We start from the raw sequence: 15,454 nt of genomic DNA on the forward strand, positions 1-15,454 counted from the left end.
GTGTTGGGCCACACAGTAGGTCCTTTTAGGATCCAGAGATCCTAAAGGATCGGATGGGAGGAAGTCACACCAGATCCCCCTTAGACCTTCCCCCCTAGGTCCCTAGCAGGTGGTGACTGCATCCCAAGTTAAGGGGGCAAAACCAGCTCTGGGTCCCACGATGGCCAGCAGGAAGTAGTCCCTTGGTTTGAACTGCCCAGAAGGATCCTCCACGGACAGAAAAGCAGGAAAGCCCCAGTCTGAGTGTTTTGCTTCATGATCTCTCCGTGGCTGTCCATTTGCAGATGTGGCTCTGACCTCCAGCAGTGCCCCCGAGGTCACCTGCTTCCAGAGGCCAGCTGCAGCTGCCACCCAGCATTCCATCACCATCTCCAGAGACGCGGGGTCACTGGGCTCTAGGCTACCTTGAGGATTTTAGCCAAAAATGACAAAACCAACCCCTGTTTCCTGACAATTCACTCCTTGGCCCTCTCCTCATTTTAGTCTCCCAACCATCATTAATCATACTTTAAAAATGTATGGGCCTAGGGTTTTGGTTTGGATTTGTTTTTGGCTTCTGTTTTTCTCTTTGGGTTTTGTTTTTTGTTTCATTTTTTTGTTTGTTTTGGGGGGGCTTTTTTGGGGGTCATAAATAAGGTAACAATCATGACTGCCTTTATTTCTATTGAGGCTAAGATCTGGGCCCTGGGTCAAGCCAGCCTCTCCACCTCTCTGCTGTGTGCTTCTGGGTAAGTGACTTCACCTCTCTGAACTTAGTTTCTGAATCATCTATAAAATGGGGATCATAATTCCTTCCCTAAAGAGGGCTGGGTGGGGGTGCACCTGGGGGGCTCAGTTGGTTAAGCATCTGACTCTTGATTTCGGCTCAGGTCATGATCCCAGGCTGTGGGATCAAGCCCCATATTGGGCTCTGTGTCAAGCAGGGAACCTGCTTAAGATTCTCTCTCTCCCTCTGCCCCTCTCCTCTACCCCTCTCTCAAAGAAGGAAGGAAGGAAGGAAGGAAGGAAAGAAGGAAGGAAGGGAGGAAGGAAGGAAGGAAGGAAGGGAGGGAGGAAGGAAGGAAAGAAGGAAGGAAGGAAGGACAGAAGGAAGGAAGGAAAGAAGGAAGGAAGGAAGGACAGAAGGAAGGAAGGAAAGAAGGAAGGAAGGGAGGAAGGAAAGAAGGAAGGAAGGAAGGGAGGGAGGAAGGAAGGAAGGAAGGGAGGGAGGAAGGAAGGAAGGAAGGAAGGAAAGAAGGAAGGAAGGACAGAAGGAAGGAAGGAAAGAAGGAAGGAAGGGAGGGAGGAGGGAAGGAAGGAAAGAAGGAAGGAAGGAAGGACAGAAGGAAGGAAGGAAAGAAGGAAGGAAGGGAGGGAGGAAGGAAGGAAGGAAGGAAGGAAAGAAGGAAGGAAGGAAGGACAGAAGGAAGGAAGGAAAGAAGGAAGGAAGGGAGGGAGGAGGGAAGGAAGGAAAGAAGGAAGGAAGGAAGGAAGAAAGCAGGCAGGCTGGGTGAAGATTAGACATAATGTTCATGAAGTTGGCACATAGCCTTGCACATAGTAGATCTTCAATAAATGGTAGCTGTTGGCCATATATGCCTCTATATGAAGAAAATAAATTTTTGTTGGGTCTGTTACAGCATCTCGTGGACACCCAATTTGGGGGTTATGTTTAGGATGACCTGACTTAAAATTTAGGCCATAATGGCACATGGGAAAATTGATTCCGGGGCCCCTCGCTTTAAGAACTGGTATCATTCCAAAAATGTCACTTAGCGGATTAGGAAGGTGGTGGCTCCAGGGAGCCAAAGAAAGGGAGTTGGGGGGCACTGGAGAGCTTTACACCCCGATGCCTGCCCGTCGGCGCTGTCAGGCTTCCAACAAAGCTGATGAGGTCCGTCTGCCCCCAGGAAGCCATCAGGGGCCATGGCGGAGGACACAAGCACTGGGGCCTCCCTGGGCCCACTATTGGAGTGAAATGGCCCGAACGGAATCGGGTGGACGGGGCGCTGCCTCAGCAGGCTGGGATGTGCTGGGTTGTCGAAAAGCGCCCATAAATAGGACGCTCCGAGCAAAGGCAGACTGAGTCTGCAGACGGTGCTGGCCCCTCTGTTCTTCCTGAGGCTACAGCAGCAGGTTCATTCTGGGAAGGGCAGGGGAGGGGAGGCGAGAGCTGCCCCGGCAGGCCCAGACCTTTGGGGATCTCCCTGGGGCATGCGCGGCCGGCCCCTGCACAAACCGGGGATTCACTTAAAGGCTGGAGCCAAGAGGGAGGAGCCGGTCCAGCCACCAAGCCCAACTGATATCAGAGGGAGGTGGCCAGGGAAGAGGCCCCGGGCATGTGCTTAGGCTTCCTCCTAAGCGCAGCTGAGGAAGGGGGGTGAACAAATTGGGGGCTGCCAAGGACCCTGAGGGTCCTCCCTGAGCTGGGCCAGGCCCCGTGACCTGCTGAGGCCAGGCATAGACAGGACAAGCATCCTGTAGGATATGCATCCCTGGGGCGCTGGGGCCATGGTGGGGGGCAGTCAGGCGCGGGGTGTAGATGTGTGTGCCTTGTGGACCACTGCGGACGTCTGAGATGGGCACGGTGTGTGTGTGTGACAGGTGGGGGGGGGGGCCGTCGTGTACAGTGGGTGTCATGTGACTGTGTACAAGGACCACGGGAGCTTATGTGTGTGCAAGTTGCGTGCATGTGTGTGTGCTGATAAACTGGAGAACAGTCCCCTGTGTGTGTCGCGGGACAATCATGAGAATCCTCCCACGTGACTACTGTGGGGCCTGTGTTTTGTGTCACGGTCCCCACAGGGATGCAGGGAACGGTCTGTCTGTGTCTGTGTCTTTAAGTGGCTGGTACGCAGTAAGTGCTCCATAAGTGCATATGGAATAAATCACCAAACGTCTGGAAACCGGGCCAGAGCAGGTGTCCCGGGATCTGGTCCTGCATCGTGCATTCTCTGGATATCTGTCTGTCTGTCTGCCCGTCTCCCCCCAGTCTGTAGTCTGCCGTTCATCCGGGTTACCCAGCCCCAGGCCAGGCACTGAGCAGGTGCTCCTGGAATCTTGGGTGAACAGAGTAACGAATGAACAGAAGACCGTAGCCCAGAGCGTGGAGGTGGGAGAGATCCCTGTAGAGAAACCCCGCGGAAGCCCACCCTCTGGCCAGGGTCCGGAGGTGGTGTGCCTACACAGAGCCTGAAGAACCATGTTTTGGGGAGTAGTTGGGGAGAGGGGAGGGGGACGCGCTTTGGGGCCAGGCCCAGTCCTGTGACCCACGATAGGTGCTCAGTGAATGTTTGTCGAATGACTGAACGACCCAGTGCAGTGAGTCACGACCACGTCCCCCAAAGCAGCAAAAGGTTCTGTAGCTCATCTTCGACCTCAATCTCATCCGTACCTCGTTTGTCCCGGTGCACCCCCGTGACTCATTTTCCTTTGCTTGGAGCCAGACGCGTTCCTGGCGAGATGGCCGAACAGCATGGCGCACCTGAGCAAGCTGCAGCGGGCAAGAGCCACGGCGGCCTTGGGGGCAGCTACAAGGTACGGGGCGGGAAGGGGTCCCAGCGGCTCCGGGCCTGGGGCTGCTTTTCGGCCTCAGGGTCAGCTTCCCCAGCAGGCAGCCGGCCTCCAGAAAGAGAAACCCCTGCCAGCCATCGGGGGCCAGAAAGACACCTCACTCCCTTCACGCCTTTACTGCATCCTCTCTCCTGTGTCCCCATCTGGAGAACGGAACTGGACACACGCAGCCTGTCTCAGTGGGGCACAGAGGCCCCAGGGGTTTCAGGAGACGTGGCTCGGACTCTCCTGCCTGACCTCAGTCCAGTTCTCTGGCTCCCCTGGGCCTCAACAGCCCCATCTGGAAAATGGAACAATGCTCTCTGTCTCGGCCCCCCGAGCCGGCGCTAGAGCTAAATGTAAAGGCCATTGCCCTGGCCAGCTAAGGAGAATTCCGACGGCTGGAATTTGTTGGCTCTCCCCTCTCTGAGCCTCCCTGGGGGCTTTAACCTGAGATGGGGTTGGAGGATAGGTTGACTAAAGGGATAACTGTGGGTGGGGGCAGTTCTGAGGATGTGCTGGTGGCTTTCATTTTTTTTTTTTTTAATGTTCATTCATTTTTGAGAGAGACAGAGCATGAACGGGGGAGGGTCAGAGAGAGAGGAAGACACAGAGTCCGAAGCAGGCTTCCAGGCTCCGAGCTATCAGCACGGAGCCCGATGCGGGACTCGAACTCACAAACCGTGAGATCATGACCCGAGCCGAAGCCGGACGCTTAACCCACTGAGCCACCCAGGTGCCCTGTGCTGGTGGCTTTAAAGAGAGTGGAAGAGAAGAAAAGAGGCCTTCCTCGTCTTGGGATTGGGGGGACCACAGGGTTGGTCTAGGAACTTCTAAAGGCCTTTGCAAAGACGCAGAGGCAGTGCCCGCCTGGAAGGCAGATGCCACCACAGGCCCTTCCTGGCTCCGTGGGCCTCGTCCATAGCAGTGTGCAGGAGAAAAGGGCCAGCCGACTTACCGAATCCTGGTTCCTCTGCCTAACTTGCTGTGCAGCCCAGGACAAGTACCCTTTCTGAGCCTTCTATAAAATGACCAGAACAGATGTAACTCAGGGGCCTTCTGCAAAGACAACTTGTGCTTCTAGGTGGATAAGAGAGGCAAAACCTTCCTCTTCCTTTGCAGTCTTTCCCTCTCTGGGCGTGGGACAGGTGAAGGTCAACTCAGACGTTGCGAGCTGCTGTTTCCTTCGTTGGCACAGGGAAATTCCACGTTAAGGGAAATACAGATTTCTGGCCTCTCTTGAAAAGTTTAAAACGGGGCCCACATTCCCTCCTAACCATAAGCGGCTTCATTTCCTTCCCCTGGGTCATTTCACCCTGTTAGTTTGGGGTCAGATAGTAGCTGCAATCCTGGTTTGAGATTCCTGGAGACATTTCCGTGTGTGGCCACGAGGGGGCAGTGCAAGTCTGCAGTCGATGCTGGATCCCAGCGCGTCCAAGGCAGAGCAGATGGAACCGAGGGATGGTCCTCCTGGCCCTGCCCCAAGGAGGACCCTGCAGAGGGAGGGGATAAAGGGGTGGCCCTGGGAGCTCCACGCCCCTGGGATGCTCAGGATGCTGCCCTTTCAGGTGATTGTATACGAAATGGAGAACTTCCAGGGCAAGCGGTGCGAGCTCTCGGCTGAGTGCCCCAACCTGACGGAGAGCCTGCTGGAGAAGGTGGGCTCCATCCAAGTGGAGTCTGGGCCGTGAGTACCTGGGCCCCCAGCCCCCTCCTCACAGCCCCGAGCCTTCCGGGGGTCAGGAGGTCCGGGTTCCAGGTCTAGGTCTGCTGTGGGGTCTTAGGGGACTCCCTTCCCATCTCTGGCCTCAGTTTTCCCATCTGTCAAATGGGGATAACACTGGCACGTGCTTCAGAGAGTGTGTCTGTGAAAATGAATGGAAACGTGCACATAAATAACAATGTAATAATAACAATAATAATGAGGAAGAGGTGGAGAAAGGAGAGGAATTATCTTTGGATTACCTACTAGGTGCCAGGCATTGTGCTAAGAAGGTTCCTGAGCACCCACACAAAGGCTGCACGTAAAACAGATTCTTTACACTATTTCCCAGGATGGTTTTCTGGCTCAGAGTCTCAGCGGCCAGTATGTTCCGGGAGCTCCTTTCATACCTGGACCAGGGATCAGTGGTAGGGCTGGAGGGAGGGCTCAAGGTCGAAGGTCAGCAGCTTTGGGGGCCTTCCCTCAGGAGACGCGGGTCCAGGCCGGTTTCCTCCTACAGGTGGCTGGCGTTCGAACGCAGGGCCTTCCGTGGCGAGCAGTTTGTCCTGGAGAAGGGGGATTACCCTCGCTGGGACGCCTGGTCCAACAGCCACCACAGCGACAGCCTCCTGTCCCTCCGGCCCCTGCACATCGTGAGTACAGCTCCTGCCCATCTGGGGGAGCTCCTAGAAGCAGAACCGGCTGGGAGCTGGGTCAGGCAGGCTCACTGCGCAAGCTTAGCTGGGGGCCGGGCTGGTACGGACCTGGCTGGGGAAGGGGCGTCTTCATTTCTGACCTAAAAGGTTGTGCGGGCTGAGAAGCAGCTGGCTATGGTCCAGTGGCCACTGAGCTGGGGACCGGGACACCAGGATTCACATCTTGACTTCGCCAGCACAGACACTTCCCTCTGTAACCCTGTTAAAATCAGGAGCCACATGGTCCAGTCCCAGACCAGCATTGTCCTTAAAGCAACGCATCCCGGAAAGTAACTTCAGGAAGTAATTGCAAAGCAGCTCGGGTTCTCCACCTGCCTTCCTCAGACACCTGGAAGGGACTCGATCCACAGCGACACTCTTAAATGTTGCTCTGCCCCACCCCCACCTGCTCCACCCACCCTCGGTGGTTGCTCCAGCCCTTTCTTCTTGTCACAGTCACTGATGCTACAGTGGGAAGAAAGCTAAGAAGACCACAGTCAGAACCTGGTTTAGTCAAGAGGGAATCCTCCTGCCTTACTGATTTTTATCTCCTTCCGGCCTTTCTGTGCCTCGGTTTCCCTAGCTGCTAAATGATGGAGTTTTAATAGGAGCCCCAAGGCCCACTCTCGGCTTCATGGCTCCCTGGCTCTAAGATTCCCAAGGAGGCTGGCTCTGGAGGAACCTCCCTAGCCTCCCGTCCCTCCTGCAGGCATCTCCTGAATCCCCTCCCTCGGGCAGGGGGCGCTCGGGGGTAGGCGTTATTCTGTGGTGACTGGATTCTTTCCCACGTCTCAGAAGCCCTGTTCTGAGCGTGGGAGGGGCCGCCGGCTCACCACGTGATCTCGCCCCCAGGATGGCCCGGATCACAAGCTGCACCTGTTTGAGAACCCAGCTTTCAGCGGCCGCAAGATGGAGATAGTGGATGACGACGTGCCCAGCCTCTGGGCGCATGGCTTCCAGGACCGCGTGGCGAGCATCCGGGCCATCAACGGGACGTAAGGGACCCAACCCCCCACTCCTGCCCCTGCCCCGCCCTCTGGCTCTAAATAGAATCTCTGTTCACTGTGTTTCCTACACAGCGGACGCTCCCTGCCTCTCCAGGCATGGCGGGGGGTGGGGGGTGGGGGGTGGGGGCCCATGATGGGAATGGCTAATTGTTCACCCTCCATAACCATTAGATTTCCAGGAAGCATTGACTTGTCGGAAGTTTCATCTTTATTTTTCAATCAAGTGAAATCTGTTGCTCTTACCTGTCCCTATCTAGGTCTTCACTCCTTTGCCAAACCTCCCCAGGCATCTTGAACTGATCCTCAGGGGCATTTTTGTTTGTTTCCTTTCACAGTCCTTGCCCTTCTTACCCGGGTGAGAAGTGACATAGTGGTTCTCTAGATATGACCTGAATAGTATACAGGAGAGTGCGTAGTACATCACCTCCCTCCTTCTAGGCTTAATATCTCTGTTAATGCAATCTTAGGATCATTTTCCCTTTATCAGTGACTACATCTCACTCTGTGGGCTTGAGATCTGGGGTTGAGCCTTAAAAGGTGCCACTCCTCCCTGATAGTAATTTATTCAACAACTTTGTACTGAGCATTTCTATGTGTATAATATGGGGGCAACAAGAATTACACAGCCTCTGCCCTCATGAATTTTAGTCTGCTGGGGAGACAGACAAGGAGACAGGTATTCACAATTTATTGTGACCAGGATTGCGATGGGAGACTCACAGGGGCTCTCTGATTCAGCTTGGGGACGTCAGCAAGGGCTTTCCTGGAGGAGGAGACATACAAATCGAGACGTAAAGAAGATGAATGAAAGGGGAGAGGGATATGGATGAGGCAAGGAAGAGTGTTCCAGGCGTAAGGAAAAGCATGTGTAAGGGTTCAGAGACACTCCGTTTCAAGGAAAGTAGTATGAGAGAGGTTGGAGTATGGGGTGTAGAGAAGACATGTTGAGATGTTTGGTGAAGGACCTGTGAGCAGGGTAGGGAGTTTGAATTCATCCGGAGGGCACTGGGGAGCTGGGGAGGAATTTAGGCAGGCAGAGAGCGTGGTCAGATGCCGGCTTTAAAAGCCTCGGTCTGGCTGGAGGCAGGAGGCTGACTGTCCTTACCGCAACCTTGGTACCCGGCAGGTGGGTTGGCTACGAGTTCCCCGGCTACCGTGGGCGCCAGTATGTGTTCGAGCGGGGTGAGTACCGCCACTGGAACGAGTGGGACGCCAACCAGCCGCAGCTGCAGTCTGTGCGCCGCATCCGGGACCAGAAGTGGCACAAGCGGGGCTGCTTCCTCAGCAGCTGAAGGGCACCCAGGCCCCAGTGGCCCAGGCCCGCCCTGGGGGGCAGCAGAGGCAAGAAGAGGAGGCTCCAGGGCCAGGGTGATGGTCTGCCTGTCCCCCCTTCTCCGGAATCTACTCAATAAAGCCTGGGGCCGGTCCCCCACCTGCCATGTTCCTCTGCGTCACTTCTTGAGGGGGCTGGGGCTTTAGGGTTCTGAGAGTCCCCAAGGTCGGCTGTGAGCTGGGCTCACCCCCAGGCTCTAGTCCTTTTAGACAGAGTCACATGCACAACTTGCACTGATCTTGTGTCTGTTTTCCTGTCTCTGTTTCCATCTGTCAGTCAGTCCGTCTGTCCATCCATCCATCCATCCATCCATCCTATTCATCCATCCTTCCTCCAATCTACCCCTCTTTCTATCCATCTTTCCATCCATTCATCCATCAGTTCTTTCCATCCATTCTCCCATTGATCCATCATCTTACCTCTCTCCCATCCATCCATCCATCCATCCATTTATCCATCCATCCATCCATCCATCCACCCATCTTACTATCCATCCATCCATCCATCCATCCATCCATTTATCCATCCACCCATGTAACTATCCATCCATTCATCCATCCATCCATCCACCCATCTAACTATCCATCCATCCATCCATCCATCCATCTGTCCATCCATCCATCCATCCATCCATTCATTTATCCATCCATCTGTCCATCCATCCATCCATCCGTCCATCCATCCATCCATCCATTTATCCATCCATCCATCCATCCATCCATCCATCCATTCATCCATCCATGCATCCTATTCATCCATCCTTCCTCCAGTCTACCCCTCTTTCTATCCATCTTTCCATCCATTCACCCATCAGTTCTTTCCATCCATTCTCCCATTGATCTATCCATCCTACCTCTCTCCCATCCATCCATCCATCATCCATCCATCCATCCTTGCATCCACCCTTCCTTTATCCCATCCATCCATTTATCCATCATGTCCCCCTTCATCTCTCTGCCATGTCTGTTTTCATTAATTTATTCAGCAAATGCCAGCCCTGTCCAAGGCCTGAGGACACAGCAGGGAACAAAACAAAGTCCCTCCCTCATGGGGTTCACTTTCGAGGAGAGAGACAGTGGGCCTCTTATTTATTTACATAAATAAACAAGTAGATTTCAAATATAATGTTAGGAGTTAGCAAATGCTATAGACAAGGAAGTGCAATATTATGATAGGAGGTAATGAGTGGGGTCCGAGAACTCTGCTCTGAGGAGGTGACACAGGAGTTGAGACTTGAATGAGCCATGAGAACATTCTAGGCAGAGAAATAATGGGTGTGAAGGTCCCAAGCAGGAGTGTGGCTGGGTGATGGAGACATGGCAAAGACATGGCCAGTAGGTCTGGAAAGGAGTAAGCAGTAGAGAGGGGGAGTGGTCAGAGAGGGTATGGGGCCAGGTCAGTTAGGGCTGCACAGACCCTTCTCTGAGGGAGGTGGGAGCCATGGAGAGTCAGAGCGAGGCAAGACACGATTTAACAGGATCACTCTGGCTGTGGCACAGAGTGTAGACCATGGGGCCAAGGGGGGGACCCAGGGACACCAGCCGGGACGCCCCTGGCTGAGCTCTGGTGGTGTGGCCTCCCTGACTCTGTCTTTTCCCTGCATCGGCAGCCCTGTGAACCTCCCAGAGGTCTCCTGAGAACCCATCCCACCTCCTACCTGTCACTGCTTGGAGCCTCAGTGCCTTCATCTGGCCAGAGGGGGGTGCTGTGGCAGTGCCGGGCATCCATGGGCGTCTCTGGCCCCAGTGAGAAGAGAAGGGAGTGTCCCCTCTGCCAGTCAGGTGACAGCTGGCTTCCTGCAGCCCCGGGGACCCGCCCTGGACCTTCCCACCTCCATGAACTAGCCCTGCATGTCTCCCCGACTTTGTTCCCCTGTTGTGGCCAGAGCCCCTCCCAGCCACTTGCGGCCTGCCCATGGCTGATGCAGCTGGTATGTGGGAGGACTGAGGGGGCCTCGGGGAAGGCGCTGAAAAGAATACAGCAATTGTCAGTTACTTCTGCTTGCGTGTTTAAAAAATATATATGCACAGCCGAGAAATCACCTTGAATCATTTTTTACTTTGGTGTGCAGGGGAGAGCTGGGTGGGGCGCCAGGCTCCGGGTGGAGGGTGAGGGGCACCCAGCAACCAGGCAGACAAAAGGCGGGGTTGACTCCCGCTACGTGAGGATGGCAGCACCCCCCTTGTCCCCCATATGCCCCCCAAGACCCGCCCCCTCGTCCCTCTCACGGACAGAGGCCTTGTTTTGCTTTATAAATGAGTCCTCGCTGAATGCCAGACGTCATCTGAATCACTGAGCCCTAAGAATGACCTTGACAGGCCAGCCCAGTTCTTCACCCCATTTCACAGATGAGGCAACCGAGGCTTAGAGAAGCAGCGTCACCTTCCTGGGGTCGCACATACCAGAAGTGTCAGAGCTGAGGTCTGTTCTCTGTGTGCTGACTCTGGGACATCCTCCCCTGAGCCCCATACACTGCGACCTGTCCGTCAGGGGCAGGGACACAGAGCAGAGGAAAAAAAACCACCAGCGGCAACAACCATAATGAAAGCCACCACCCTCTTGTCTCCAACACCACGGGCTGAGCACATCGCCAAGGGCTTTACGGTATCATCTCTAACCTACTGATAGGAGACACCCATTCCCCGGGGGCAGAGAGAGAAACTGAGGCCCAGAGCGCTGAAGCAAATTGCCCCGGGTGCCAGAACTTCAGAGTGGTGGAAATAGGACTCAAGTTCACGTCTGCCTCCAATGCTGTCGGCTGTCCGTGAAACTGAAGCCCTTCCTGCTGCTGTAGCTGCTGGCTGGGGAGGTGGCTGCCATTTATTGAGCACCTACTGTGTTCTAGGCATTGGGCCAGTCTGTGACTGGTCTCGGCTAACACCAAGAAGGCCTGTAACCAGTTCCGGCTGAAGGGGTCAGAGGAGGGCTCGCAAGGAGGCTAACTCAGTGCTGGCTCAGTGGGTCCCTCCCTCCCTCAGCCTGGGCTCGACCCCAGGGTCTGTAACAGGGGCTGACTCTAGAGGTGGGGTGCCGCCAGACCCCAATCCAAGAGGGAACCCAGGAGGTCGCTGACTTCCAAGTGACTGTCCAGTGCTTCGGTCCCCCACTAATTGTGCCAAGGAGGACTTGCTTTTCCACCAAGTACGCCAGGGCATTTTTCCTCTAAGGCATTCAATCCTCCTAAACGGCCCGGGAAGCTCAGAGAGGGAGAGCCAGCTGCCGGGGTCGCACAGCCAGGGAGGGACAGAGCCGAGATTTGACCCCAGGCTTGTCTAACTCCAAAAGGCCCAGACTCAAATCCTAGCTTGTGCAGGGACAGGACCCGAGAGGGACAGTGAGGTAAGAGTATCTCTCGGTGACAAGAGAGTGAGCCTGAGGGTCAAGAAATCACTTTATCTGTTTAATGGAGAGGCAGGTGTAGTCAACTCAGTAATGGGTTTCATCCTAAGGACGCCAGGGCAAACAAGGAAATAAGGCAACCGGGCTGCGTGGTGAGAATCCGAGCTGCAAAAAGGGCTTCATGCGAAAAAGGGGAGCTGGGGGTGAGCGGGGCTCACGGAGGCAGGACTGGAACCCAAGGACTCTTGGGAGCTGGGCCGCAGGCTCTGTGGGCATTCTCCTAGGGCCCCAGCACTGGCGAGCCTCAGCGAACCCATCACCCCCCCAACTCCCCACTCCCTGGGGTCAGCCGCTCCTCTCTGCAGCCCTCAGTCTGGACGTCTTTCATCTGCCCCGGATGGTAGCAGGTGCCGTGTGCGTCCCCAGAGCCCTTAGAACTCACAATGTTGGGGCGCCTGGGTGGCTCAGTCGGTTAAACATCCGACTTAGGCTCGAGTCATGATCTCGCGGTTCGAGAGTTCAAGCCCCGCATTGGGCTCTGTGCTGATGGCTCGGAGCCTGGAGCCTGCTTCGGATTCTGTGTCTCCCTCTCTCTCTGTCCCTCCCCCATTCATGCTCTCTCTCTCTCTCTCTCTCTCTCAAAAACAAATAAAACACTAAAAAACATTAAAAAAAGAAAAAAAAAAGAACTCACAATGTTGGTGTGCCCGGGGCAGCTGGGATTCTGGGGGAATTCATGCCAACTAGGTGTTACGACCTGTGCAATGACTCATCCAGGGGTCAACACTAATCCATGTACAGGTCCCCCAGCTCCCCGTCCTCAGGTGGGAACTTTGCCAAGCCGTCTTCCCCATTTTGTAAAGTCATGGGGCCCGTGGCAATATTGCCTGTGGATTGGGCATCATTGGTCAATCACCTCTGGGCCAATCTGTGTGTGTGGCTGTCTGACGTTCAAGATAATTCCTTGTAGGCTTGTGAACATGTCAAACGCACGTTCAGTCCGATATTATCTTCCTACCCAAACTTGCCTTTTCAAATGCTTATGTATTTATTTTGTGAGACAGATAGAGAGCAAGTGGGGGAGGGGCAGGGAGACAGAGGGAGACAGAGAACCCCAAGCAGGCTCCCTGCTGTAATGCAGAGCCCGATGCGGGGCTCGACCTCACAAACCACGAGATCATGACCTGAGCCGAAATCAAGAGTCAGACACATAACCGACTGAGCCCCCCAGGCGCCCACCCCCCCAAACTTGTCATTTGTAAGTAGCACAAACACTTCAAATTCCTTTTGTACATCATCTGGTATAGCTGTGTCCAAACCTTTCATATTGAAATACATATTATTACACATTTCATTTATTATTCCTTTATAATATAGTTAGGGCATTTTATTAGGCATTGATTCAGAAAGCATGTATGTAGGTGGGTTACAGTTTCAGTTTTATTCCAAGAAAGTGAAGGGGCTGTCACAAAATGACTGTCATGGGAAGCGAGTGTTGGTTTTGCTAGAGTTGAGAGCCTTTCAACCTGATGATCTCGGAGGTTCTTCTTCTAGCTCAGGGTCCTAAGTGTCTAAGGGTTATATTGTATTTGGGGACACCAAGGCGTATCCTATTTGTAGCAAGGTGAAGCATGTATCAGTCAGGTTATGCTGGGTAACAAACAGCCCCCAAGTCTTGGTGGTTTCACCATAATGGTTTATTCCTCATCCATGCCACATGTCTAATGCTTGTCTAATACAGGTCATTCACGGACCCTGCCTGACGGAGGCTCCACCCTCTTGCAACAATGTCATTTCAGGGCAATGGAAGAGAAAGCGCTGGAAAGCCTGACAGCAGCACTAAAATGACCAGGCACGTGAGACATCTCAGAATCCACTGGACAGAATGAATCACATTGGCTCCCACCTAATTTCAAGAAGACACCGTGGTGGCCTGCTCCCTGATACACCCCATTGGCTGCCTTCCCTTCCCTGCTGATACTCCCTGGGATGAGTCCTCAAACAAACTACCTACCCTTGGACTCTTGTCTTAGGGTCTGTTTCTGGTAAAGCCCAAACGAAGACACCTTCACCCTTCTCTTTATCTCTTACTCGTTAATGAATTCGACTGGCCAACAAATATCTTCTGAGCGCCTACTATGTGCTGGGTCTAGGCAGGCACTGGGGACATATGGACATGACCGAACCCAGCTCTGATTGGGCTCATTGTCCAGAACAGCAGATGGCTCAGAACACACCCAAAGCCAAGTGCGCTGAGATGTCCCCTCTAGAATTGTCAGAGGGAGCACAGCCCTGCTTGATTTCCGATTTCTGGCCTCCAGAACTCTGAGATGATACACTTCCGGGGGATGGGCTTTTTGGACATGATTTTTAGTGTGGTAAAATACACATAACATAAAACTTACTGTTTTAATCACTTTGAGTGTGCAGTTCACAGTGTTGTGCAACCCTCACCCTCCATTTCCAGAACTTCTTCATCTTTCCAAACTGAAACTCTGTGCCCATTGCACACTAACGCCCTGTCTCCCCGTCCCCCTGCCCCTGGCCCCACTGTTCTACTTTCTGTCTCTATAAAGTTCGCTACCCCAGGAGTCTCACATAAGTGGAATCATGTGGTATTTGTCATTTTGTGACTTATGTCACTTAGCATCATGTCCTTACAGTTCATCCATGCTGTAGCATGGGTCAGAATTTCTTTTTTTCTTTTTTTAAGTGTATTTTTTTATTTTGAGAGGTGGAGGGGGAGGGGCAGAGAGAGAGGGAGAGAGAGAATCTTAAGCAGGTTCTGCGCTCCCAGCATTGAGCCGGACCCGAGGCTCGGACTCACGAACCGCGAGATCATGACCTGAGCCGAAACCAAGAGGTAGGCACTGAACCGACTGAGCCACTCGGGCGCCCCAGAATCTTCTTCCTCTATGAGGCTGATTTATATTCCATTTTATGGATGTTTTGTTTGTCTATTCATCGATCGATGAACATTTGCGTTATTTCCCCCTTTGGGCAACTGTGAATAATACTTCTATAAACATGGGTGTGCAAGTATCTGTTCAAGGCCCTGCTTACAATCCTTTGGACTAAGTATCCATAAGTGGAATTGCTGAGTGATATAGAAATTTTACAGGTATTTTTTTTTAGCTTTTATTTTATTTATTTATAAGAGAGAGAGAGAGAGAGAGAGCAGGGGAGGGGCAGAGAGAGGGAGAGAGAGAATCCCAAGCAGGCTTTGAGCTGTCAGCACGGAGCCCGACGTGGGGCTCAATCCCTCAAACTCTGAGATCATGACCTGAGCCGAAATCAAGAGTCGATGTTTAACGGACAGAGCCACCCAGGCGCCCCTTTACTGGTAAGTTTCTGAGGACCCGCCATACCGTTTCCACACAGGCTGCGCTATTCTACACCCCAGATTCCTGTCGTCTTAAGCTGCCTTAGCAAAGCTTCCTAGGCCCGTGTCAGGCCGTGGACTGGGTGGTACCACGGCGAACCACGCAGACAATGGCTCTGCCCTCATGATGCCTACCTTCTGATCAGAAAGATGGCAAATAAACGACTCGCGCAATCGTCGGGCGGTGAGAAGTGCTACAGACAGAAACAGCATGGCCGACTGTGAGTGTGTGTGTGTGTGTGTGTGTGTGTGTGTGTGTGTTGGGGCCGTGGAAGGTGGGGGACGGCAAGTCTTGCTCCAGCCTGGTTTCCGAGCCCCAGTGCTGTTCCCGGTCTCCTGCCTGATCTGGGATTCGGTCGAGACGCAGGCTGGCTGCAAGGGAGCCATGCACACTGAAGGCACGTGAATAAAGGCCAGGCGCCCGGGGGCAGCGGTGGAGGCCACAGCAGGGATCTGAGCGGTTTC

The 15,454-nt window shown here is 53.8% G+C and overlaps 1 protein-coding gene across 1 annotated transcript; it reads left to right on the top strand.

Moving 5' to 3' along the window:
* Window positions 1–3,441: 3,441 nt before the first annotated feature.
* CRYBB3 (crystallin beta B3) lies at window positions 3,442–8,227 on the top strand. The gene is made up of 5 exons (XM_030292288.1): window positions 3,442–3,516; window positions 5,100–5,218; window positions 5,754–5,886; window positions 6,781–6,923; window positions 8,062–8,227. Exons 1-5 carry the CDS (start codon window positions 3,442–3,444, stop codon window positions 8,225–8,227), a joined length of 636 nt encoding a protein of 211 aa, XP_030148148.1.
* Window positions 8,228–15,454: the final 7,227 nt, after the last annotated feature.

This window comes from Lynx canadensis, chromosome D3, assembly GCF_007474595.2.
Source record: "Lynx canadensis isolate LIC74 chromosome D3, mLynCan4.pri.v2, whole genome shotgun sequence".
In the NCBI taxonomy this organism is placed as follows: Eukaryota; Metazoa; Chordata; class Mammalia; order Carnivora; family Felidae; genus Lynx; species Lynx canadensis.